The sequence below is a fragment of the Podarcis erhardii genome (assembly GCF_964252035.2).
Source record: "Podarcis erhardii genome assembly, chromosome: 7".
NCBI lineage: Eukaryota > Metazoa > Chordata > Lepidosauria > Squamata > Lacertidae > Podarcis > Podarcis erhardii.
In genome coordinates this window covers 93,060,980-93,088,221 of record NC_138511.1, presented here as the reverse complement: position 1 = coordinate 93,088,221, position 27,242 = coordinate 93,060,980, and the positions used below count along the sequence as shown (strand labels likewise).

Here is a 27,242-nt window from a genome sequence, read left to right as displayed (position 1 = left end):
TTCGCTTCCTTTCTCCAAGCAGCAGTCCCCCCGCGCAATGACATTGCACAGCGCAGCCCCTCAGCCCAAAACGCAGCTGGTTCAGGATGTGTGCAAAGTGGTTGTCACTGTAATCTCAGAGCGGAGGACCAGCGGGCTGGTCAGTCAGGAGTAGTTTGGAAAATCCAAGAACGGCAGATGCCAAGCTTGCCAGACAGCCTTGCCACCTTCCTTTCGCAAATGCCATCCTCTTCCTCCTCCTCCTCCTCCTCCGTTACCTTATACCACACCATCCTGGGACCCCTCCCCTGCATACTGTCTCTTCCAAGCATCCCCTGGCTGAAAAACTGCACCTCGGGGGGGGGGCGGTCATTTCTGTTACAAAGGGATTCCACACCAGAGCCAAACAACAGCAGCCTTTAAAATCACTGCATCATTTAATGTCAGCAGTACAATGATAGGAGACTTGAGTCTGGATGACATTGTTGGAAGACAAATGTGTGATACAAAAGAAAGTAGAGAGCCATGCAACCAAAGATTCACTGTAAAAATACCAGTACAATATATACAAACCCCATTTCAAATAGTATTTACATTTTATAGCATGTTTATAAAGCTCTGGTAGATGACCAATTTCATCAATTAATTTTTTTGCCATTTGTGTCTATTGAAGTGATTTTACAGTTTTTACAAAAGATCAGTTTTTTTTATACAAATGTCACTGGGCATCTCTATCTAAATAAGCACGCAAGACAGAATACTTCACAAAGAACCTCCCTGGTTAAAGTTACACTCAAAAACTTTACACCAGTTTGAGAGCTATAGCTGCACCAAGGAGCCCTGGAAATGATAGTTTGGGGAGGCTGCTGAGAATTTTGTTCTAGTTCACTGTCCCTCCCACAGGACCTACAGCAGCTAGACCTCAATGCTTGTGCATAGAGTCAGAACGGTGAAACGGTTGCCAAGTTTGTAGAACGGACAATTGGCTTAACCATCTCGGCTTTCACCAAGGAAAACTGGTTTAAGTTTGGAGCGAGATGGAACACGTCCCTCCTATTCTTAAACCAGTTCCTCCAATACACTGTGGCTTTTATGCTCCCGGGTAAGAGCCAAACCACATCTCCATTAAATGAATGTGCCTGGAACAGGAGGATTTGCAGCGGCACAGGTCTGGGGAACGACCAACCTTTCAAGGTGTCCTGATGGCCCTTTTTAAAGTAAACACTGCCAAGTTCAGCACCCACAACGTTCCCAGCAATGCAAATGCCTTAAAGCTGTTTTCCCAACCCTAAATACTTTTTTCTCCGAATGAAAGACACCCCACCACTTCTCATACGTATATACTACACGGGAGGGAGAGAAGACCTTCTTACAGCTAGTCAGTTTCAGCTAAGACACACTCCGCTCACAGTGTTTACTGCCTTCACCACTCAAGACTATGACCTCCACGCAGGGGGAGAGACCAACCTGTTCCAAATCTTTGGGGGTGCTGTGTGCTGAGCATGGTTGCAGGATGCTTCCTTTGACCAGGCTGGGTCGCTAGGACTCAGTCAAAGCAGAGGGGAAGCCTCGGCTGCCTCTTCCTCCTCGTTTTCTGGGTAGGTTCCTTGTGCAGAAAGGGCACAAGCACCTCGTCTCTGCCGAGCTGACAGAGCTCATGCTTTTTTTCAGAACACTGCAAATAGCTGTGAAAGACCCTTGCTGTTGAGAAATACTTTTTCCAGGCCAGCATCCAGTCTCTCTCCTGCCTTCAAGTGCAGATGGACAGGTGAGAAGGAAGACGACGAAGAGCAGCAGCCCCACCTGAAGGAGGCCGCCAAGAGGCGGCAGGCGCTTATTTCTACAGGATCAGGCCAAACAGCTTTGTGTGCTTTAACACAGAGATGATGAGATGCCAACCTCACGACGCTGGCAGGGGAGAGGCAGCAGTACAATGCAGGGCAGGGGGGCTATGAAGCAAGTGCAGGCCCCAAACTCCTCTTCCCTTTGAGAAGAGATTCTGGCTGGGCTTTAAAACAGCCAGCAGGCAAGTTGACTGCGATGAGCTCTCAAGAACAGACGTTGCAATCTCTGGTTCTTGCTCCTGGTCCTCATCAGCTGCTTCTGAAGCACCAACGCCAGACACCTGCTCTTCTGATGCTTCCCAAAGGACTGTCCACCTTCAGGAACGCTTCCACTTCTAAAGCCACGTGGAATCTCGAGTTATTCAGGCTGGATTTTAAGTGAACCTGCTCTCCAGCAGAGCCTCTGGGCCCTGGCCTGCTCTACAGTTGCCCCCTTCCACCTCCCCAAGACGGCCTGCAAAACTGCCTGTTCTCGTAGGAGCTACATAATCTACAGGCCATTTGGGAGCCCTGGCAGTGCCTGCTCATTAAGACAAGTGCAGAAGACAGACAAGTGGAATCAAAGGGATATTAATAATTTAATTTCAATACTACAAATTCTGTTTTGGTAGAAAGCATCACGTTTTTTGAGAGGCGCCCCAACACCCCAGATGTAGCGCCCTGTTCTAGTTCAGCTCGATCTGGATCCAGCCACCTCCAGGAAATGGCAAACAAGTACTTAAAATCCAACACAATTACAAAAATAATCCAACATGGTTATTTCTCCATGGTAATTTTCACCGCACTAGATTTTTTTTCTTCTTCTTAAAAAAAGGCTATGATACACTTATTTTGTTACAGCTAAGAAATGAAGATACATATATTCTACAGATCAGCATGGCTGACAGCATCATCCCTTCACGCACCAGGAAGGAACCACCTTTCTCTCCCCAGCCTCTCCTCCACCCCGCAGAGAAGACCTGAAGAGGAGGAGGAGCAGGAGGGGTTCGGACGTAGCCCACTGTGCAAAGGAAGGCTAAGGGCTGGAGGGATTGCTGGCCCAGGTTTCCAAAGAAGATTTGAAGACAATGAATGATTCCAGGTGAGCCTCAAACAAAGGCCCAGGGCATCAGACAATACTGGCTAGTACTACTTAAGATACTCTGATTACTTGTTTACAATGCAGCTTGGATATTACACGCTACAGCACTGAGCAAAACCCAAAGGAGGTATATACAAGTTATATGGCTGGGGTGGAGGGGGGGGGAATTAATGGAATAAAAGGAAAAGAAGAGAACAAGTTTTGAACACTGCTGCTTCTCTCGGGCACAAGGCTGCAGGGGCAAGTCTTTAATACTACTGGCAGAACGGGGAGGCTGTGGGGTCAAAGCCTTTAAAAACATCCTTTAAGGAGCCGGCGTCCTGCGGGTCCCCCTCCTGCGCAGGGCTGTTTCCAGCAAAGGGGCTGCCTGCCCCGGACTTGGCCGCCTGCTTCACCATGCCATAGACGGGGGGCACCGGAAGGTTGTGGATGCCGGGTTGTGCGGCAGTCTCTGTGGCAGCAGGCGTGGTGGTGGTGGTGGCAGTGGTGGCCGTGGTGGTGGTGGCGGCGGCCTTGGGCCGTGGCCGGTTGTAGCTGTTGTACCTGTCGGTTGACGGTTCTGCGCTGGGCTTCTCCGCTTCCAGCTGGTCCAGGGCCGACCGGCGAACAAACAAGGGCTCCTTCCCTCTGGCGCTGCCTTTGCTGCTGTTGCTGCTGCCGCCGCCGTCAGAGCCCTTGGCCGCCGGGCTGCCCTCCCCAGCTGGCTCCGCAGCCTTGCCGCCTGAGCCCGGAGTCCTTGGGTCATAGAGGCTGATCCCACTCAGGACACTGCTCTGGCCGGTGCCTCTGCTCAGCCCTCCCGCCGTCAGCAGCCGGGGGTCGTAGGGAGCGATGCTGGGGGTTGCCTCCGAGGAGGCAGTAGGGCCAGCTGCCGACGTGCTGGCGGCCTCTGTTGGCTTTGAGGGCGCCGAGGGCGCTGGGGGCTCAGAAGCCTTTTGCAGCCTGGGGTCAGCAGGGGCTTTGCGCATCCGGGGGTCGCTTGGCTTGTCGCTCGGGGTTGGGCTGCCTGCTGCGTTGACGGTCTTCAATATCCTCGAGAGCAGCTCAAAGTCCGGGAGGCTGGAGCCAGAACCGGCCGAGGCTTCTGCTGGGGCTGCTGCCCGCTGCCTGGGGTCAGAGAGGCCGGTGGAGTTCGGAGGCCGGTTCAGGCGCGGATCAAGACCAGGCAGAGCCTGCAGAGCCGCCGGGACGGGAACAAACTCCTGCTTGGGGACAGGCAGTGGGATGAGGTCCTCGGGGCTCCACAGGACCATGCGGGCAAAACCGGGCATGACCAGGACAATGTCCTTCTTGATGTGGCTGAACTGCTGCAGCTGGCCCCTAGGGTCCCTCAGGGTGTGATTTGGCAGAGCATCCAGGGGAATCGTGACCGGCTTGTCCCTCAGGGCCCTCTCCCCCCCTTCCTCCTCGTCTGGAACTGGAACGCCCTTCTGCCCAACGGAGGGGCTGGAATGCAGAGAGTCTGCTTTAGGGGCAGAGGGGGGAATGTGCCGCGCCAGCCTGGGATCTGTGGGCCCTGCGTCCCCTGCGCCGGGCGGAGCAGAAGGCTCCACGCCTCGGGAAAGCCTGGGGTCGCGCAGGAGGCGAGGGTCGGCTGGCCGGCCGCTTCCCGGGGGCTGGCTTTTCTGGAGGCGAGGGTCGCTCCTGCCCAAGGCGGGGCCAGCGCCACTAGGAGGGTCTTCATGGGGCCGGCTGGAACTTTGCTGCCGCAGAGTCTTCAGGATGGAGCTGACGCTGCTGCTGCCATCGTCCTCGTCGCTGGAGTACCAATTGCCAGTATCACCTGGGGGGGGGGGAGCAGAGAGAAGGGGCAACAGAATGAGTCACGAGGCAAAGCTGGAGTATCAATCCTGGCTATAGTAACCCCCAAATCAGGGACAACTGACAAGATACTTGAAACTGCAAAACGCAAACCTCGCCTGGCCGAAGTGCTTAAGGCAACATTAAATGCAAACTGCCACCCCAAGCAAAAGGTCTGCCTCTCTGTCTGTCTCTGAGACATGCACCACCCAAGCTTTAGAGGTCAGTTAGGGCTCTGGACTATGCCAGACTCCGTCATGAATGGCAGATGATTGTGTCCTCAGCCTAAACGAAGAGACCACTTCCTTCTCACCAGCTGCAGCTCAAGAACCCCAGGAGGAGGGGCTCTAAGAGAGGGATGGGCAACCTCTGGCCCCACCCATGGCCCCCTGCTCATCACCTGAGGTCATGTGACAGGGTGGGACGGGGCAGATAAACCTGCAGAAAAAAGCATCTGTCAGGGGCTCAGGAGCAGAGGCACAGGGAAGATGGGAGATGGAGAGCGAGGGGGAGGAATCCGAGGGGAGTGTAGGAGGGGACAGTGGTCCGAGGGATTCCATGAGCCCCTCCAGCGAATCGGAAGATTCACAGAAGGGGGCGCCAGTGGCCAGGGGCAGGGGGGTCCCAAGGGGAACGCCCCAGGAGCAAGGGGCAGCAGGGACTCCCAGAGCAGTAGTTGGAAATCAGGACCAGCTTCCCCACCAGAGCAGAGTGGGGGGGAAGAGTCCCAGGCATCGGGGCCAGTGCTTTCCCCACCAGGGAGAGAAGACGAGGCAGAGCTGACCACGCCTCCCTCGGAGAGTCGGACAACGGAGGGGAGGTCAGATCCGGCCAGTGTCACGGAAGAGGAAAGCAGTGATAGAAGTAGTGTAACGGTTAGGAGAAAGGTCACTGGGTTGGCGCGAGAAGCAAGTTCAAATGTACAGGAGCGCGGGACAGCAGAGAGTGAGGATTGGGAACAGGGTCCCAAAGCCCGCCGGAGGCAGGGGGAGGAGCTAAGCGACTCAGCGTCGGAAGAGTCCAGAAAGGGGAATGCCCCAGCGGGCAGGAGGACCCAGAGGAGGAGAGAGCAGCGCAGAAGGTGGAGCAGGGCTAGGATCTTAAACTGGTGCGGAAGGGGCGGAGACTCAGATGGGACTTCGCCGATCTAGAGTCTAGACGTAGGGCTGCACGCTCTGGCTTTGAAATGGAACCTAAACTTCAATAAAGACTTTTGTACATAACATCAGCCTGGCGTTGGTCCTCTGTGAGCTGGGACCTAGAGGCAGCTCTGACAGCATCAAATTATGCCACAGGCAAAGAAGGAAGACTCAGAAGGCAGGGGGGAAGGACAACGACTTAGGTGAGTGCCTGGTTTTTCCTTTGCAAGCTGCAGGTTTGAAGCTGAGTCACCTGACGTCCTATGACAAGAGGTGACTGACAGGTAGGCAGCCTTGCCCAACTGTGAAAGTGGTCCATGGAGGGAGGGGGTTCTGGGGGGTCCACTTCCCAACCTCTGATCTAGGAGGACACCAAGACAGCCAGTCTGAACGACCAGAGCAGCTTGGCCCCCTCCAAGCAAGCGTGGAGTCAGGGGCTGCCGGAGCCACTTGCCTTCCTCGTGCTCCCGATCCGGCTTGTAGCCTTCCGCGTGCCGCCGAGCCCTCTCTTCCTCCTCCTGCTGCTTGTGCTGGATGCGCAGGTACAGAGCCCGCTGCGTGGACGGCAGGAAGTCGGGGACGTTGGTGGGAGGCTTCTGCAGTCTGGGCATCCCTCCGTCGCAGAAGGGGTCTGGCTCCAAGGAAGGGTCGGGGAAGATGTTTTCCCCGGGCAGCTCGTCCATCTCATCGTAGTTCCCGTAGCCCTCTGTCAGGGAAAGCGCAGGCAAGGAAGCCGTGAGAAACAAGGGCGGGGAGAGCAAGCACAGCCATGCTAGGGACGGAGGAGCCTCCAAGAGCAGCCGCCTCCCAGCATACTGTGGCCCTCCAGGCTGCAGGGTCCAAAGGGCCCATTGGACTCAATGCTCTAGCGCAGTGTTTCTCAACCTGTGGGTCCCCAGATGTTGTTAGACTACAACTCCCATCATGCCTAGCCAGCACGACCAGTGGTCAGGGATGATGGGAGTTGTAGTCCAACGGTCTTATTTTCATACGGAAGCTGCCTTGAGTCCCATAAGGGGGAAAGGTGGGGTAAGGTAAAAAAAGATAAAGGACCCCTGGACAGTTCAGTCCAGTCAAAGGCGACTCTGGGGTTGCGGCGCTCATCTCGCTTTCAGGCCGAGGGAGCCGGCGTTTGTCCACAGACAGCTTTCCAAGTCATGTGGCCCACAAGACTAAACCGCTACTGACACACGGAGGACCGTGGTGAGTGCCAGAGCACACGGAAACGCCTTTTACCTTCCCACCGCAGCGGTACCTATTTATCTACTTGCGCTGGCATGCTTTCAAACAGCTAGGTTGGCAGGAGCTGGGACAGCAACAGGAGCTCACCCCGTTGCAGAGATTCAAACCGCTGACCTTCCTACCAGGAAGCCCAAGAGGCTCAGTGGTTTAGACCACAGTGCCACCCGCTCTAGCGGGTCTCGTTTTCAAACCTAAGCTGCCTTGAGTTCCATAGGGGGAAAAGGTGGGGTATTTAATAATAATAATAATAATAATAATAATAATAATAATAATAATAATAATAATAGGCCTGCTGCCCACAGCTTCTCTTTAGCCACACCACTGACATGCACCTATTTTTAACTGCTATTTTTAAAAGAGTAAACACTTATTTTCACGTGCTTTCTTTTAACTGCCTGCAATGGTATTGTTTTGCCACTGGGCTCCTTTGGAAGAGAGGGAGGGAGGGAGGGAAGGAGGACGGGATATAAATGAGTTAAAAGTACCTGGGCCACCCATCAGGCTGGGGTCCATCTCCAAGCCTTCTGGGTGCGGGTAGAAGCCGTCATAGAAGTCGGGTGCCGGTGGGCCAGGGGGCATCTCCTCAGGCCCAAAGGGCATCATTGGGGGCCCAGGGCCCATGGGAGGACCAGGATTCATGCCAGGGCCCATGGGCATGTCGGAGCACATGTCAGGGCACATGTCAGGAAGCATGTCGGGGGGCATGTCCGGGGGCATGTCGGGATGCCCAGGGAACATAGGCGGAGACATGCCTGGGTGCCTAGAGGAATGAAGGCAGCGAGGGTCAGCAAAATGGCCAAAGAGGAGGAGGAAGAGGAAAAGGAGCCTTTTCAGAGGCGGCTCACTTCAGCACGGGGTGAGGCAGGTCAAGCCAAACCTGCTGCATGTGGCTCCCCGCCAGGCAGCAGGACATGGAGGAGGAGCGTAGCCTGGAAAGAGGAGTCAGCCCCCTACCACCACCCCCCAGGCCGGGACCTGAAGCACTTTGGCTGCCACCAAGAGGGAGGGGGAAGCCCCTGGCGCCCCCCCTTCCTTGCCCCTCACCAGGTCCCCGTGCGCGCTGGAGGGAAGGTGGCACGTACCTCACACCCAGCTTCTCCGCCAGCTGGCCGGTGGGCCTCACCACAATCTCAAAGAGGGAGGGAATCTTCTTGAACATGTCCTGCTGCTGCGGCGAGAGGGGCTCGTGCATCGGAGGCGGCATCTGCGGGGGCCCAGGGGGCGGGAGGGGAGGCGGTGGGGGCGGCGGAGCAGGTGGCCCCCCAGGCATGGGCCGGCCGTTGGGCGACGTTGGAGCTGGCGGCCCTGGCGGCCGAGGGGGGGTGGGCAGGAGCCCCACCCCGGGGGGCGGCTTGGGCAGGGGGTTGATGCCTTGCTTCTTCAGCTCCTCCACTTCCTTCTCGTCTTCTGCTCCGGCCTCAGCATCGTCCGCCAACATCTAAGGGGCAAGCGAAACAAGGCCGTGGGCGAAGAAGGCAGGGGCCACCTTGGGTGGTAAGGCAGGAGGAGTTGTCTCCCGTTATCCCCACACGCCGACTGCATGGCTCCCGAACCATCCCTGCGCCCCACAACTGCTAAGGAGAAGGCACTGCCCTCGGCAAAGGGCTTCCATGACCGGAAGCAAAGCTCAGCAGCCCCCCCCCCGGCCCACTCACCTTATCCAGAAGCTCCCGCGTCTCGTCTGTGAGAGGTTCGTGGGAGAACATGCAGTCGTCTCCATTGATGCAGTTCCCAGTCGTGTGGAACAGCTTGCAAGGGAAGTCCCGTGCGAGGCATTAAAGAAAGCAAATCATGCCAAGGGCAAAGGCACAGAAGAACTAACACACCCCAGGCCAGGCTTCGGCTTGCAGCAGGCCCACCCCCAGACTCAGGGCTCTCACACCCAGGAAGCGGGCGGGGCTGATCTCCCTAGAGCAACCCTGGCCCAGCTCAAAAACTTTGACTGAAGCTTAGCCGTTGTCCACAGTATGGAGAGTCAGATTAAACCTCCCCACCTACTACCCTTTGATATTAGCTTTCCTCTAAAAATGCAGGACTCAGAGGCAAATCTAAGAAACCCCGGCGTGGAAGCAACCAGAAAGGATATCGTGCATGTAGGGACAGTTTTCAGCTCTGGCGCAGTAGCCAGTGATGTAAAACTTGCACAGTTCCCGCTTCTTTGGCAGCTCAATGTCATGGCTGAAGTTGCAGTGTTCGCCCTGCCAGGAAAAAGCAGAAGGTGCAAAGAGCTGACTTTTGCACAGTGTGACACCTGAGCACAAAGGATGTTTAGCAGTTCATCCCTAGAAACAGTCCCCACCTCAATCAGCTCCAGAGGTGAGATGAGCCACCTCTTCACACAATCAGACAATGAGGGGAAAAGAAGAACTTCTCATTTGGAAAGAACAGCAACAGGAGTAACGTACAGCCATGAACACCTTCCCAAGTTACAAGGACAGGCTCAGCACTCGAGGTCTTTGTGACATCAGCAGCAAACTGCTGGCACAGGAGGCCAAAATGGGCAGAGCTGGTGGTACAGCAAGACAGAAGCGGGACTTAGCTGGCATCTAGCGGTGTAACATTATGCCTGCCAAAGAGGTGAAATCTAATACGCTCCAAGTCAATGGAGAGCCCAAGGTGATCTCTTCCCCTACAGCCGAGTTCAGGGACCCATGGCCCTCCAGGTACTATTGGACTAAAACTCCCACCATCCCTGGCCACCAGCTGTGCTGGACGGGGCTGATGGGAACTAGAGTCCAGCAAATTCTAGAGAGCAACAGATGCCTGCTGCTGCCCTCCCTATGCAACCAGCCATATGCCTTGTAGCCCTTCAGTCACATGCAATGGGGCCACACCCAGGTCTGACTCTGGCGATGGGGAATGGCGCATAATTTAACTCTCTGGTTGCTTGTTTTTCTGCTGTTTTATTGCATTTCTACATGCAGAGCCACACTGAGATCTTGTGAAGGGCAGCACATTAATAAACACACAAAACAGAATAGTGGTGAAACAATTATCCCTTCTTCAAGAGGTAGCCACTACGTCCTCCACACAGGCCAAGTATGCATTACATAGAAAGGGCCCTCCATCAGCCATGAGCCCCCAAATGAAGCACTGGCAAAGGCCAAGGGGGGCACAGCAGGCACTTCACCTCACCTGCAGGATCTGATCTCTTTCCGCAGGGCCTGTAAGACAGAGTTGTTCCGCCTGGCCTTTGGCTTGGAATCAACTTGATCCCCTCCCCCTCTTTCCTTTTTCCTTCTGTGATGGAACTCCTATTTGGGGACTTCCCTGCTTTTTTCTGGCCCACGTAGGACCAGTCTGGATAGTTGGCCTTGGTGAAGACTTGACATTTCCATCCCCAAAAAGTTTTTGATTTGAGTTTCTACTGAAATGAGGCTGCATTTGAATGTTGTATTTTAATCTTGTTTTTAAGTTGTATTTTAATCAATTTTTTTATACCTGGTGTTAGCCGCCCTGAGCCCAGTCTTGGCTGGGGAGGGCAGGGTATAAATAAAATTATTATAATTATAATTATTATTATCTGCTGCTCCTTCTAGTCAAATACTCATGTCCCCTTTTCCTGACAGGATCAGAGCAAAAATGAGGCCACAGGAGCTGGAGACAGAGATCCCTAAATGAGATGGAAGCTTCCGTGTCTCCCCGATCCGACCACCGGCAGGTGAACCACCAAATGTGGCCGTTCTGGGCACCACCAACAGGGGAACGGAGCTAAGGCGTGAGGGCCAAGAGAACATCTAGCCAGCTTGCTCACTGACCCCTACGGAGGCACAGAAACTGCTGACTGCTCACTACTCCTGACTTGGCCTCCTAAAAGCAATGGGACGGCTCTCCAGCAGATGCAAAAGCAGGCAAGCTTTCTTCCAGCACTGCAATGCAGGCCACAAGCAAGGTGCACAGCGGAGCCAGCAGCCCTCTGGGCTTGTCCCCCCTTCTCTTCCCAAGCAGTGGCTCTTCCTACACTGGATACATGCTCTCCAGCCTACTATGGAAGCCTCCGGATATTGTTAGCCACACAGAGTCCAAACCCACCAGCCTCGTAAGTACAGTGGTGCCCCACAAGACGAATGCCTCGCAAGACGAAAAACCCGCTAGACGAAAGGGTTTTCCGTTTTGGAGGCGCTTCGCAAAACGAATTTCCTATGGGCTTGCTTCGCAAGACGAAAATGTCTTGCGAGTTTTTCCGACTTTTTTTCCCTCCCCCCCTTTTTCTAAGCCACTAAGCCGCTTATCTGCTTATCCGCTAAACGCCGCTAATAGCGCTAATCCGCTAAGCCGTCAATGGGCTTGCTTTGCAAGACGAAAAAACCGCTAGACGAAGAGAATCGCGGAACGGATTCTTTTCGTCTTGCGAGGCACCACTGTACAGTGGCACCTTGGTTCTCAAACGCCTTGGTACTCAAACAACTTGGAACCCAAACACTGCAAACCTGGAATAAAGTGTTCTGGTTTGCAAACTTTTTTCGGAAGCTGAACGTGCTCTGTTTTGAGTGTTACGCTTCTGATTTGAGTGCCACACTTCCGTTTTGAGTGCTACGCTGAGGTCTGTCTGTTTTTGCTATTTATAATGCGTTTTTGTGGTTCTTTTTGTTTTGGTTTGTGACTGTGTAGAACCCTGTTCAGTACATTGTTTATTACTTTGATTTTATGGATCAATGGTCTCGTTAGATAGTGAAACTCATGTTAAATTGTTTTAGGGGTTGTTTTTAAAAGTCTGGAACAGGTTAATCCATTTAGCATTACTTTCTATGGGAAAGCACGCCTTGGTTTTGACTGGACTTCCGGAACGGATTAAGTTTTAGAACCAAGGTACCACTGTACTGTACAAGCCTCTGATGCAAGTGGACTCTAGTACAAGAAAGCTTATGCCATAACAAGTCCATGAGCCTTTAAGGTGCCACCAGACAGACGCCTTGCTGTTTTTGCTGCAACAGACTCCGATGGCACATATGCCTGCAGACCCAGTGCATGGCCACCACATCATCAGGCAGCCAGGAAGGAAATCTGGTCCTGAACACTTACCCAGGTGCATCTTCCCTCCACAAAATATTTGCAGATGACTTTTCCTTTCTTATCTGATTGCTGGTGAGATTTATCGTGGTCGTTCCGCCGATAATTCCCGCCTCCGCCTCCATCCTATGGCAATCACAAGACACTTTATTTACCAATGTTATTCATGCAAAGCCTCCGAAAGTAGTTTACATAATTTTAGAACAAAACAATCTGTAAATATTGCCTGCTGCCGCCCAGTCTTGCTGCAACAATTTTGTTGGGTTTTTCCCAGCCTGCCTTCTCAGAAGTCTGGCTGCTGCTGCAAATAGCTTCCTTTTTCTGCCCCATCCAGGTTGTGTAACCACTGTTCCTTTAACTCTGAACTTGCAAACTATGCTGCCAACAGTGTCTCTAGGAACATGCAGTGCCTTTGCTATCTTTTTGTATCCTGCTCCTTGTTTGTGAAGGGCGATGTTCTCTTCTCTTACCTTCTTGGACAATTCTCCTAGCTTAGCCATATTCCTACCATGCAGCCAAATTTGACACTCTGCAACCCCCTGGTCAGCTCAGGTATTCCATGTGTTCAAGCACACCTAGTGCAACTAGTGGAGCCCTTGATCAGTTGTACCAGGTGCGCCTGAGACAACACCTGCTGTATTTGTGTTGCTGTGAGGGGTTCTATACAGGGGGCTGAATAATAGTGAGACTGGAGAAGCCAGTATAAGTTGCAATTTCAGCTGAATTTGGGGAACCAGGAAGCATCTGCTGCACTGAGCTATTTCAATTGCTTTTGTTTGATTTGCTCATTGCAAACAGCTGAAAGTCTGCAAATTTTGATAATACAGTGGAACCTCGGTTTTCAAACGTCTCGGAAGCTGAACAATTTGGAACCAGAACGCAGAAAACCCGGAAGTAATTGCTTCCGTTTTCGAACATGCCTTGGAAGTCATACGGCTTCCAAGGCGCATTTCTCTATTTTTTCAATGGATTCTGCCAACCGCTCATTGATCCTTGGTTTTCGAATGTTTCAGAAGTCAAACTGTCTTCCAGAACGGATTATGTTCGAAAACCGAGGTTCCACTGTAAACTTGATTTGCAATGGTGGTTGAGTAATTTTGATTGCAACTGCATCTCGACCAATCAGGCTTTGGCCCCATGGAAGCAGAAGGGGCCTGATCCAGGCACACAAACTGTAGGGGAAGGCTTAAGGAACGTGGGTCGGGGAAGTCGCTCACCCCCATGTCGTCATCGTAGTAGTCGTCCTCTTCATTCATCCCCCCTCCTTTGCCCATGCCTCCTCTCCCTCGGCCTCTTCCTCGGCCCATCCCCTTGCCTCCTCGCCCTCGGGAGCCACGGCCTCGGCCACGACCTAAGCCTGGAACAAGTCAAGCAACAACATTTTCTTAAATGGCAACAGATGGCACACCATCACTTCAAGTCCACACAGGCAACTGGATCACACAGTGCCAGCACAAACAAAAGGGAAAGAGAGGCCTGTGAGGGCTCCAGCCTGCCGGCCAGAGGGGTAACTGCAGTCTTGGCCAACCGCAAGACCCCCGGCCTACCTACCTCTTCCCCTTCCTTCCTTGCTCCTGCGATACTGGTTCAGCTCTTTGGAATAGTCGTCATACTCATCTCCCCCTGCAGGCTCTTCTCCTTCGCAGTACTGGCATTCAGAAAGAGGAGAAATCAGCAAAGTGGGGTTTGGCTCATGAAATGCCACACAAGGAGTGTCCAACAATGAAGGAATACAGAGAATAGAATCTAACCAAAACAAACACAGCTGTGTATATAATGAAAGTATAACACGAACTGAATGTCCCGATGGAATTTATATTATGCAATTGGACAAAACAATGTCCATGCAATGTACAGTCGCAATGTACATTGTAATAACAGCATGACATGTATTATTTAGCAATGTGTCTGAACCGACTAGAAGATGATATGATATGCGAAATGAAGACAATGCCCAGGCATCTCCTCGGCCGGAGTCCTTCATCTTATCTAGAAGATTCACTACATAGTCAAACTATTGAACTCTCGGTTATATTGAAAAGCAATTTGCAAGATTGCATATATGCTTTTTTCAAGTCCTCTGCCACTGTACACATAGGCCTCAAGTGGATATTATTTTGGGTCATGATACCAATTGCGCTGGGACATTCAGTATGTATTATACTTCCATTGTATACAGTTGTGTATGTTTTGATTAGATGCCACACAAGTTGCAGAAGCTGGGCTGGCTGCAAGCGCCAACCGTGCCAGCTCACCTCCATTTCCTCTTCATACATTTCCTCCTCCTCCTCCTCCGGGTGCTCTCCTCTTCCCCTGCCACGGTTGCCTCTGCCCATGCCTCGCCCACGCATCCCGCCTCTTCCACGACCACGGTAGCCTCGGCCTCGGCCACGACCCCCTGTGGACACAAGACAAACAAAACAAAAACGGATCAGACTCTGGGGCATAAAGAGACGCTGCTTCCAGCTTCCTGCCAAGGCTCCCTGTAAGCAGGAACAGCAGAGAGTTTTGCATCTGTCTATCAGGAACAGCAAAATTCCCATGCAATGGCGCACAGCCCTGCCACCATGATTCTGTGGACCAGAGGACACAACACACCAGGGGTGGGGGGGAATATGTTGTCTTGCCTTTCTATGACTAAGATCTCAAAGGAAAGGAAAGCAGCCATGTTGTGGCAAGGGACCTGCATAACCAAGGAGCTAACGCACCTTCGGTACCAAAGTCAATCTGACTCAAAATTTGCAGCTGGCCTCAAGGGAGCCTAACAGGCAGAGACAGTTCAACTCCTCCCTGGTGACAAAAAGCAGGCAGGAACGCAACCCTGTTTTCTGAGTTTGAACCCAGAACAAAAATCTGCACTGAGCCTGAAGCACCTTTTAAAAAGGCAAGTTTAATCCCTTTGAATGCTGACTAACTTTCACGATGGGCGTCACTTTTGTACTGGGGAGCAAACACTTTCCCAGCATCTGGAATGAGGGCTAAGCACAGGCGGGTGTGTACCTCTCCCCCTGTGCGACCCCTCCTTGGCCCTCCGGTATTGGTTCAGCTCCTTTGCGAAGTCATCATAGTCTTCTTTGCCCATGTCCTCGTCATCCTCTCCCTCATAGTCACAATAGCCCTCGTTCTCATATTCCTCGTACATGGGGTAGTTCTTGCTTTCCATTTTGGAATATCCCTTTTTGGGGGCGCTGTGAGATGATGAATACTGCTGATGAGACTGGAAGTGAACGCACACAGAGTTATTACCAGGCATAACAAGCTGATCACCATCACCCATCATCTCAAGGAGACGTACAATGAAAACAGCAAATGTACTGGAAACAGGGTGCCATAGGCACTCCTGGCAAAAACACATTGAGTCAACTGGGAAAGCCACCTGTCTCTTGAAAGAAATGCTGCTCCACACCGCATGGGCAGCCACACCAAAAACCCTGGCCTGAGTTCCTGTGGAGGAGGGCTGCTGAGATCCTGGGGACTTGCAGGAGAAACTCTCCCGTAGGCCGCAGGAATAAGGCAGTCTCTCTCATAACCTGGTCCTCAGGTGTATAGGGTCTTGAGGTACAAATGGGCTCCTTATGCATCTTCTAAACCAGCCTCTCCAGAGGGACATCCCTGATCACTGGCCATGCTGGCTGAGGCTGAACTGTAGTCCAAAAAGTACGGAGGGCACCACGTTGGGGGAGGCTCTCCTCCAAACCACCCTTTCCGGGAGCAGACACCAAGCTGCCTGCTTTCCCCTCTGGCACAGAGGCCTCCACTGCCACCTGCCAGTTCTGCCACAAATCCCGCTGGCCCCTGTTGCGTGGGAGCCTTTGCCCAACCGCAGGGTGGGACTGAGACCCCAGCCCGATTCCCGGTGAACTTCCAAATGCACTTACGGAGGAGGAGTAGAGAGGGCTGTACTCCCTGTACTTCCGATGCCCCTTCTCGCCAGGGCTGAAGTCTGAGTCCTCACTGTAGTCTGAGAAATCGTCACTTGAAGAGGCATGGCGCTGCAAAGGAGAGCAAGGCTGTTAGTGGCTGCTCCCCAGATCGTGCTCTTTTTTCACCCAGCTCTGGCTACTGCTTAAAAGGAGCTTTAATGTTTTCAGCACAGACTTCTCTACACAGGTGGGAATTCCAACTATTTATGAAGCAGCAGTCACTACATCAGGCTGCAACAGCCAACAGAAGACAAGGGCAGCAGGGACACCCCATCGGCACAACAGAGAGACAAGCAACTTTTTGTGCCTCCTCTCCATTAACTTTTTCATGCCAGCTGGCCATTAGATTGCTTATTTCCTCCTCCCTCCCAACCCCTTTATCTTTTGTGTTGTGTCTTTTTAGATTATAAACCTGATAGGCCAATGACCCTCCTTGGTTTTTAGAGATTTGAAAGCTCTGGCTAATGGGTAGCAGTTGAAAATAGATAGATGATAGACAGATAGACAGATAGATAGAAGATACTGCTTGCCTGGAGCAAGCAGGCTGTTTCCAAAGGCATCAAATGCAACTTGAAATTGGGCTTCCAGCACATGCACTCTAGGTTACATGATTTTTCAGATACTTTGGTATTTCTACATGCAAGTCTAGCTGTTTTTGGTTCCTCGTATCATCTGTTCACCTTAGAAGCAGTTGCTTTTAATCAAGAGTGATCTCTTCTAGCCTCCAAACATTTCTGCCACCTTTGATTCTAGTTCATCGCTTCTCATCTCATTCATGCAGTTGTGTGGCCCCCTCATGCTTTTGAAGACCAGCATGCCATTGGCACAGCAGGCTCTGGGCCCACCAAGATCCTTGTTAAGAAATGCAGGTGACAGTCTGTGCTTGGCATCCCCTTTACGTCCCCAGCTCTCTGACCCCAGACCAGGGCAAACATCAAAGGAAAGAACAAAATAAAAAAATTCCTTCCAGTAGCACCTTAAAGACCAACTGAGTTAGTTCTAGGTATGAGCTTTCGTGTGCATGCACACTTCTTCAGATACACAGTGTGTATCTGAAGAAGTGTGCATGCACACGAAAGCTCATACCTAGAACTAACTCAGTTGGTCTTTAAGGTGCTACTGGAAGGAATTTTTTTATTTTGTTTTGACCATGGCAGACCAACACGGCTACCTATCTGTAAATCAAAGGAAAGGTTGAGGAGGGGTCTGAAACTGATATTCTTGAAGCTTGCCTGGCCTCACCCACCTTGTGCTTCGATTTCCTTTTCTTTTTGGACCTCCGCTTCTCTTTCTCACGCTCTTTCCGACGCTTCCTTTTCCTCCGGTGAGTCTTCTCTTCATCCGAGTCACTATGATGCTTCTCGTTTTTGTCCTTCCGACTCTTCTCTCGGGACTCTGAAGCATCATGCGGCTCCTCGCCCCCATCATCTTCCAGCTCCCCTTCTTCCAGCTCCCCATCCTCCCTGTAAAGACACACAACCAGAATCATTTGGGTGGAAGGAGCAAGGCAGGTGACAGAGGGGAGTTTCAAAGCAGGAAACTGTGCTAAATAGCATGTCGCTTGCCTGTCAAAGGTCACAGGCCTGATCAGTGCATTGGAAAAGAACCAAACCAGTCCTGCTTCCTCCCAGAACAGGTCCTTATTCTGCAGAGTATGTGCAAAAATGAATACAGCTCCAGCCCTAAGACTATATTCCGGGAGAGGATAGAAACACACACATGCATGCACACACACACCAGCAAAAGCAACCATCAAGTGGCTGGCTACGTATCTGACTACGCAAACACATTTGTGACTGGAAACCTCAGAGTTAAATAAAAGCAAGAGACATTGCTATTCCAACTGCTTGGTATCTACACAAAAATGAAGTGTTGCCTTTTTACACTGCCACTGCGAGGTAACCCATTTACTCCTCCCCAGCCCAAGAATACAGCAAAGTGGCAACGCAAGAAGAGCTGAGAAAGCCCAGAGCTGAAGTGCCACTTCTTCCCGTCCAAAGACAAAAGTCACCACAACTTCCATCCCCAATTCAAAGCCAGAGAACCAATTGCGGAGGAACCCTGCACTCTTCTGCAAGGCTGAAAGGATAAATAACGCACGTATTTCTAAAGCAAGTCCCCAAAACTGCTCAAAAGAGTTCATGCATGACATGCTTTCATTTCATAAATTAAGTGTTTACTAAAAAAGGTTTGCCATTTTTATCACCTCCATAATACAGCTAAGAGGGTGATGATAATGGGCTGACCCAAGGCGGCCTGGCGGCGAGACCCAGTGTGAGCTGAGAACCGAGGATTCAGCTGATACGTCGTGCTCACCATCCCTCTGCCACAACAGCTTATAAGCTTTCCTTACATGCGACCAAATTCCTGAGTGGGAATCTTATTTCTAAAGCGAAACCAACATCTCCTGAAGATCTGCTTGGGCCCTTCAACAGCCATTGAAAGGGGCTCGTCTCCTACTTGGAATGACACACAGGCTTTTATTTTGTCTTGGCTGCGGTTTGTGCAGAGGCACCAGCAGTGGGGAAAGGTCAGCGGATGCTCTGAAGACCACCACTCCAAGCACCACCACCACTATGGCAGAAGCCCTGCAGGCCCCAGGCCAGCCAGTCACTCCGAAAGCAAAACTTCTAGGCTGGCACTCTCCAGGCCACGAACGGTTTGGCTGCTTCCATCAGTATCCGTGAGCCAAGCACAACAGTGAGGCCCAAGGACATACAGCAAATTATAGACCAAGATACAAAGCTGGCAATGGGGCCGGCTTCCCATATGGCATTTTTAATGGATGTAATCTTCATTTAAGAAAAGAAGCCCATATCAGTGTAGACCGTCAGATGTGGAAATCGCAACCATGCCCACTTTTCTGCTGGAAGGTTGGACTCACAAACTTCACACGCACTTAAAACTGGAATACTCACTACATTTTGACTCAAAATGTATTTCAAATAAAGAACCACCTCAATTTGCCTGTCTTATGCTAGTCCATGTTCTGTGCTTGTAAACTGAAGGCAATAGGTAAAGGATGTGGTTTATCTGACTTCCAGGGCTAAGAAACAGCAGGCACTCAAGGAAGCGATGTGTTTCACGAAAGGAAGAGCTGCCGGGGGAGACAAGCTCACATCCTTTCTGGCGTGAGCCAGCATTACTTGCACGGAGCTACTAGTGCTACCTGAGTACAGCAAACAGGACTGTTCTCCTGATCTCAGGGGGCGGTGGGGGAAGAGAGGGAAGAAAAAAATAGGCTTGGATGGGGGTTGCCTGCTCCTCAGGTATATTCATGCCTCACCTCAATGAAGCCCTCTCTTTCTCCACCTGACACTAAAAGTCTGATGCTAGTCAAATTGCCTCTGCAGCACACATGGTGGAAGCCGGGCTGCTGCCGCTGCTGCTGCTGCTACAGAACCTATTGACTTTCTCCCCAGAGCCTGCCAGCCAGCTGACACGGCCCTGCACACAACTCAGCCCCTCGGCTGTCCTCTCTCTGTAAGCAGGACACAGTGATGCGGTGCTGACGGTGGTGTGTGGCCAGCCAGGGCAGTGCCAGGGCAGTGCCACCGCCTCCAGGCTGAGTGTTTGCATCTCAGACAGGGAACAGTTTAAAGCTGGCAGCAACCTTCAGAATTATTTGCAGCTCTTCCACAACTGGAAGCATGTGCAGTAGGGGCTTCCAAGACCTAAAGAGAGCCAAATCTGGCACTGCAATTTACTAGTTATAACTGTTCCAACTCTCAAAATAACTTAGAAGAAAAACGGCATCCAACACCTCAAATCCCTACAAATGAATGCTTGGGAGAGAGGGGGTTTGGACAGCCTAAAGTTGGGGGGGGGCACAGAAGGGAAGCCGCAGCCTTTTTAGGGCAGCTGGACTTCATCTCTGCCATCCACTTTCCAATGGCAGCACTGATCCCTTCACCTAAACCTCTTCCACCTGGGCATAAACACACCGCTTTCGCCTTGACCATGCTTAGTCTGGTAATAGAGAACGCCTTGAGGGCTTCAGCATGCAAGATACATGTGCAATCCCATGCATATTTACCCAGAAGTAAGTCCTACTGTGTTTAATGGGGCTTACTCCCTAGTAAGTGTGGTTAGGATTGTAGCCTTATTCTGGCAGTCAAAATGATCTAAAACTTGGTGGCTTAATGCTGTGTGAAAAGCTATTAATTAGCAACTCTGAGTAAAGTAATTAATACTAAAAGCTACAGGGCTCTGTCAACTTCATAGTAGAGCTTGCCATACGTGTTCACTGTGGCTATAGGGCAAAGCAGCGTGGTTGCCATGTGGCTATAGGGCTTTCAGAGAATCAAGTTGACACTGGGGGAAACGCTAGCCTTGTGACAGGCCCACCACAGCTCTTGGGGACTTTTCCTCAGGAGCCAGTCCCTTTGCTACCTCTGCAGCAGAATGCTGAGCTTCATGCAAAGTATTACATCACAGTCGCCCTGTGTGACCTCACAGATCATGTGGCTGGAGCCTACTGCAGGAGACAAGACCCTTCCAAGGCCTGGATCAGAACAGCACAGAAGCTTCTCCTGGAAAGTCCATGTGGGGAGGGTGCTTGTGCTTCTGCAGGTGTTTGGTGCCAACAGAACAAAACCCAGGGCACGGCAAAGGCACTGTGCTTGAAAAGATCACATCTGCCAGAGAGAGGCAGAGGAAGAATACCAGGCTGAGGAAAGAAGCCATGGCAGGAGAAGGCTGCGTAAGACAAAGGTCACCTCTGAGCGGTCAAGAGAAGGGCCTGGCTTCAACAGACCCACGGGGGAGTACAGGGCAGCAGGCGACGAGCGTGAAGAAAAGACCGGACGGAAACAAAAGGGAAGCCACGGAGCCTGACATGGAACTTTGAATGAAACATGACAGGGATCCAGCGCACAGACGTAAAGAGAGAAGCCACACTGTCAAGGCAATGAGGCAGAAAGGTAATTTTAGGAGAATATACTAAGTTGATTAAGGAACAGAAGCACTGCAGGCAGAAGGGCCTCAGAGCAAGTGGTATGTGGTTTTGCTTTACTGGACCGTTTACAGAAATATCAAGCTCTTATTTAATTACTGCAACCGAAATATATCAGTTCTCTCTATGAGAATAGTTTCTGCCTTCTTACTTTGTGTCTGAAACTTAATAGATATAGTAAGACTTTTTCTGGTCAAAAATCAAGGCCAGTGTCTCTGCTGCCCCGATGGTGGGAAATGGGAAAGCCATGGAAAAACCACCTTGGTCTCTAAACTTTGGATTGAACAAACACAATGCTAAAATGAAATAGGGTTGATATCGTTCCCCTGACCTGCATACCAGTGTTAAGACACTCAGCTATACGAGCCGATTGCCAAATGTCACCTTGAACCTAGGTTATGGTTGCCACAGTGGTATGTCTAGGCACGCCCCTCCAATTGAGTTTGTTGTTATTATTTCATTTAATTTCTATACCACTTTATAATCTAAAGAAAAAATAGCAAAGCTTTACAACACATTAAAAACAAATAAAACAATCCAGAAAAAAACATACGTATTCAAGCTTCTAGAAAAATATTTCAGATCCTTTTCTAAGTGACATTTTGCTTGCCCTATATTTCTTTATATAGCTGTCCCATAACATGCGGACTGCTGGAAGCCAGTGTGGTACAGGACCTGGGAGATCAGGGTTCAAATGCCCACTCAGTCAGGAAGCTCACTGGGTGACCTATGGGCAGCCACAGCCTCCGCCTACTGTACTTCACAGGGCCGCTGAAGGATTATCCAGGTCCTCTTTGGAGAAAAAGGTGGGATATAAATGCAGCAAGTAAGCTCTGCTCCTGACCTGCTTAAGAAAGGTGGAGGGGCCAGCCAGACGGAGATGTCAGTCACCCACCAGGCAGCCAGAGATCATCTCCACGTGGTCACAGTTGGACCCGTGCCTGTCGCAAAAAGCGCCTGGGTAATTTCTAGCACGGCTGCTTACCTAGCAGACTGCTGAAACCTAGGGCTGTGCTCAACTTTACTCATGCTCACTGTAGGCCCACTGAAACCAGCAAAGTAACAAGTCTGTTAATGAGTCTACTTCAAGGGAACACAGTTGGACCCAACATCAGCCATAACCATAAGGGGTGTAACTTGGGTTCATTAATTTGGAAGGATTTTTTGTTGAGTAGAACTTAGCTGCAATTATGGAAGCCTTCTACAACATCAGCTAAAATATGTGCTGGCTGCAGGTCCACAGCAAAGGCCTTCCACAGCTGGGCCTGAGATTTCACACACTGGAGAAGAAGAAGGTGTTGGAGAGAACACCAAACTGTAATTACCCAGGGAATGATTCCTGTGAGAGCAAAACTGGGGAGGAGCTGAGGTGCTGTGAACTATGAATTCAGGAAAGCCAGGATGTTTCCTGGAGTGAGGAACTCCACAACAAAAAGACCTCTTGGCCAATGACATTTTGAGGAAATCTAACCAGTCACGGGGAACTCTAGTCAGCAGGTGGAAGGCGAATCCCTGCCCACTAGAGTATAAATGCACTTTCTACAGAAGGCAAAATAACATTCTCTGGCATTATTATACACAACCTTAATGAATCTTCTGAGCATCTCCCTTCTACCAAGCGAAACCAGTGGTCTCTCTCTCTCTGTATTGCCCTCACTGACCAGCAACAGCTCTCTGCGGTTTCAGACTGTGGCTGCTCCCAGCCCTGCTTGGGAGATGCAGTTGGGGATTGAAGCAATGACCTTTCTTCATCCAAAGTATGAACTCGGAATGCCGGGAAAATGCTATGAAGGAGCTCACTAAGAAATCTGGGAAAAGGCAAACACTTGGAGCTCAGCTCTCCCAAAACGAAATGGGACCTGTCATCGGCATGACAACGCACACGCCTTGGGGTGGGAGTTGGCCCTATGGGATTTGGCAGGAGTGGGACCTACCCCCTAAGTACACACTCATCATATACGGCACGACTCTTAACCTCAACCCTGCAGGAGTAGGAGTTCCTTTTCTGGTTTAGCAGCATACACTGCAGGGTGAAGACACCGGAAACCTTCGTGGAGGATTTCCTAACGCCTGTTCCTTAAAGCTAGAAATAACTGTATTTTCAAAGGAGATCAAGACAAACTACGCCCTTAATTCAGGCAGGCAGCTAACTTGGACCTCTTTGAAAAACCCACCCTCCAGCTAGGGGGTGGAGAGAGATGAGACTTCAACATTTTGGAATTATTTCAATGGCCTCAACCTGCCCAAAAGCACGGCTTTCAGCCCAGTATCATTTCTGCACCTTTCAAAACAAGAGCCTGCAGCAGAACCAGGTGCTATGAAGCCAGACGAAGCGCAAGGGCATATCTCAGAGGAGAATGGAACCCGCAGAGCTGGCTATTAAAAGACCCCTTCGTCAAGAGAGGCTGCCATGGAAGAATGTAGGACACCTTCTTCCGAAGGAATTGGCCACCTATTGCTCCTACTACCAAAACTGCTTTCAAGGTTCCCTGGGCAAAAATAATAATCAGAAGACAGTAAAAGACCACCACCACCACTAACTACTCTGCGAGTCACTCTTGGTTGCATTAAGCGCTATATGCACCTGCCAAATATTTAATTTAAAAGGTCATTTCAAAAGAAGTTAATATGCAATCTAGCTCTGTAATGGAAATTAGCCACGTTTCCTCCCCCATCTTCCTTGCTGTTCACACTGTTGACTCACGGCATTCTAAGCTGACGTAATTCACCCAAGAATGCCCATGAGTTTCAACAGGGGGCAACCTCCTACGTTGCCAACAATGGGAGAGAAGCAGAAATTCAGCAGGTGTCCTCAGTGGCAGGAGAAGAAACTCTTATCTGCAAAAGTTCTCCCTTTCCATCCAACTACTAACGGCACAAGAAGACTTCCCTTAAAAACGTGTTGACTGTAACCAGCATAAAATGCTGATACAGAGTTTGTATTTTAATCCCTTCCCACTTAACATCAAGCAAAACGGCAAGAGGATCAGCGCCCAGGACTTCGTACTTTCCAAGTGTGCACATCCTTATTCTGTCTTTCTCCCTCCGACTCCCAGCCTAATTTTGTCAGTAGGAAGAATTTCAAAATCTAGCAGATCTTACAAAGCACTGCCAGACCTGCCTCAACAATGGCTTATTGTTGGCAGTGCTGAAATAATGCACTTAACTCAGAAGTGCCACATAAATTCTTACGAATTGAGGAATATAAAGTCACAGCAGGGAGATAATAATCTATGTTCAAAGTTGAAGCAGGTCTGTTGACCTGGTAGCACAACTCTTGGTAACACATCAGGCCAAGCCTTGGCTGCCTCATTCAGCCACCACAAACTCCCTGAACATGGATTCAGGCTGCCCAGGACACGGTCAGCAGGCCTAAGTTCAGCCCACCTCAGAGCTTGCAAGCTAGATCAGTCACAAGTAGAAATAAAATGGCTCAAGCTTTTAATTGGCGGAAAGGTGGGCTTTTGTAACAGTTACTGTCCGAATTCGTGCTTTAAGGTCCCTGCCAGAGCTACCAACATGCGGATAAACCACCTAACGTATTTTGACCACCAGAGCTGGACCAGTGATGGAGAAAGGAACCCTTTTCTCCTGTTAGTTTGACTAGGAAATTTCAACCAGACCAAGAGCGGTGGTATCTCTGCCACCCATCTCGCTGAGTGAATACTGTCAAACCACGCAGCAAGAGCCGGGGCACGAAGAGAAAAGGGGTGTGTGACTGCAGCACTATCAGCAGATGAATCCGACCAGAGAGGGGTGGGTCTTGGGACATATCCCAGGCCCTGCCTGCTTGAGGTGGTCAGGGCAGAAAGGGGCGAGAGAGACCATTTTGCAGCGCCGGGTGCGGGTAGTTGAGGCCTAACGGTTCAGGGTCCTCAGCGCTTTGCACCCAAAGCTGCCAACACCCCTTTCCCCAAACACCCTCCTTTTCAGGCCTTTGCTGGCAGTAGTAGCTTTCTGCCCAATAATAACTACTACTATTAATTATTATTATTATTACTACTACTATTATTCCGCCCATCTGACTGGGTTGCCCCAGCCACTCTGGGCAGCTCCCAACAAAATATTAAAAACACAATAAAAGATGAACCATAAAAAACTTTCCTGAACAGGACTGCCTTCAGAAAGTCCTATAATTGTTTATCTGTTTGACGTGATGGGAGGGCATTCCACAGGGAGGGCGCCACTACCAACAAGACCCTCTGCCTGGCTCACTGTAGCTTCACACCTTGAAGGGAACTTGGAGCTGGACCCCAGTGTCCGGGCTGGATGATGGAGACGCTCCTTCAGGTAGATCTTCTACCTCCTCTCCTCCAATGAAGGTTGGGGAAGAGGCAGCCTATCTACCAGCCTACCAGCCAATCAGAATCAGGGAGCTTAGCATTGCATGCTAAGGTGATTTTTTAAAAAAATCTCTAAACTTAACACTTCACTATGAAATTTGCTTTTAAACTATCATTTGCTGCCTAGTGTCTGGGGCAACTCAGAGGGCCAGGGTACAAGTAATAAATTGCTACTATTATAATTATTGTCACCCCAAGCAGAAATTTCATACTGTTCTTTAGTGGGCAACTTAGTAGTTTCCTTGTTTTGTAGATGTTTTCTAGCACATGCGTACAAAAGTATTTTTTGGTAGTGCAGGAAAGCACAAGCCAATGCTATTTTGCATAAGCGAGTGTGTGGCCCTCGTAGACCATTTCCCGTTTCATCAGAATAAACAGGACAAAACACTGCACTCGCTATGGGACCAAGTGTATGGTCTTGTTTTACATGAAGAACAGGAGCGGTGGGATTTGGAAAGCGCTGGGTTATGGGATAAGGAGTCTAATGTACACAACACAGAGTTACTGTCATTTGGATTCACTTGTCTTGTGTGAGGTACAAACATGAACTTTGCACAGAACATGTAGTTAACAAAAGGACGATGGAAACAGGAAGAAAAGGGTTGCTAATAAGGTGCTTACACTGTACATGGTTATTGCTTACCAAATGAGGGAGAGGGTGGAAGTGTTTGATGACTTTGGGGACACTGTGATTTGTTACACTTTGGAACTGCTTATCCTTTTTGGAAACAACTTTGCAAACCTGCACTAAGTGCAGCGTGTGTCCACTTTCCAGATAGCCAGATGAAGAGGGAGTCCGCAGACACAGTGCCTGGGTGGCATCCCAGCTGGAGCTCCATAGCCCTTGGCTGGGGGGGGGGGGAGGCGGGCGAGGGGGCAGCCACTCACCCTGCAAAGCTTACAGCAGGGCTTGAGCTATTTTTTACAAAATACAGGAATCCGAAACATCTCCTTTTTCTTTCCAGGATGGTGTGTGCTTTTGTGAGTACTTTCCTAAGTTAAGGTCACATACGGAAGGGGCACCAAGCAGCCCAACAGAAAGGGACACCGTTCTGCTCGTTTCCTTAAACGAAATGCTTACTGACTTCTGGCCTTTTGTTTGTGGCGGGAAAGAAAGGAACAAGGTACAAATTGAATTATTCAATAAAAGAGATTACTTACCAACCCAACCCCTGCATCACATGAAAGAGAGAACTCCACAGGGAGGGAGGGAGAGAAGGAGGGAGGGGGGAAGGAAGGAGGCACGCGCCCCGTGTGCGAGCATACACACGTGCGCGCGCGCCAAGGTAGACCCACGGCGACCCTGCGCTGCCCACCTGCCCTCGGGGGAGTGGGGGAGGGAAGGATGGAGGAGGATCCCCCTCTGCCTGTCACACTGCCGCCCCCCCCCCCGTCCCTCGTGGCGGGGCGTCCAAATGCCCGGCTTGGCCCGGGAGGGGGCGCACACCAAGGCTCCGGGGCCTGCTGCTCCTGCTCTTCCTCCTGGCCTCCCCGCCATGCCGGGATGGATGGGGGGGGAGGGGTCCACCTGCGCTGCCCTCCCCCGCCTGGCTGCCCCCTCCCCTCCCCCCGCTCGTGCCCCTCCCGCCCCGCCCTGCCCCCCCCCCGCTAGAAGAGAGAGAGAGAGAGAAAGCGAAAGAGAGAGAGGCGGGTACTGGACCTTTCGTCCGGGCCGGGCCCGTGGTGGTGTTGTTGGAGCGGCCGGGCGCTGGCGCCGCCGAGGCCCAGGCTGCTGCCGTGGTGGTGGCTGTGGAGGAGGGAGGCGGCGGCGGCGGCGGCGGCCGGCGAGGGGGAAGGGGGCCTGGCCTGCGGGCTGCTGGGCGGGGGCAGGCTGGGGCTCTCCACGGCCATGGGGGGCGGCGGGCGGGAGGCCGGGGCGGGCGGGGCGGCGCCAGCGGGCGGGCGGGCGGGCGGGCGAGGGAGCCAG

At 51.3% G+C, this 27,242-nt stretch overlaps 1 protein-coding gene across 1 annotated transcript; it reads right to left on the bottom strand.

Moving 5' to 3' along the window:
- Positions 1 to 397: 397 nt before the first annotated feature.
- ZC3H4 (zinc finger CCCH-type containing 4) lies at positions 398 to 27,166 on the bottom strand (the record flags this gene model as incomplete). Its single annotated transcript, XM_081869908.1, is given in 16 exon segments — positions 398 to 4,687; positions 6,298 to 6,549; positions 7,571 to 7,845; positions 8,168 to 8,523; positions 8,741 to 8,850; positions 9,172 to 9,283; positions 12,108 to 12,221; positions 13,313 to 13,452; positions 13,647 to 13,743; positions 14,351 to 14,493; positions 15,096 to 15,312; positions 15,974 to 16,087; positions 17,265 to 17,481; positions 26,976 to 27,012; positions 27,015 to 27,097; positions 27,099 to 27,166. Coding segments are annotated over 16 exon segments (3,864 nt in total). The 3' UTR covers positions 398 to 3,158.
- Between the last annotated feature and the right edge of the window lie 76 nt (positions 27,167 to 27,242).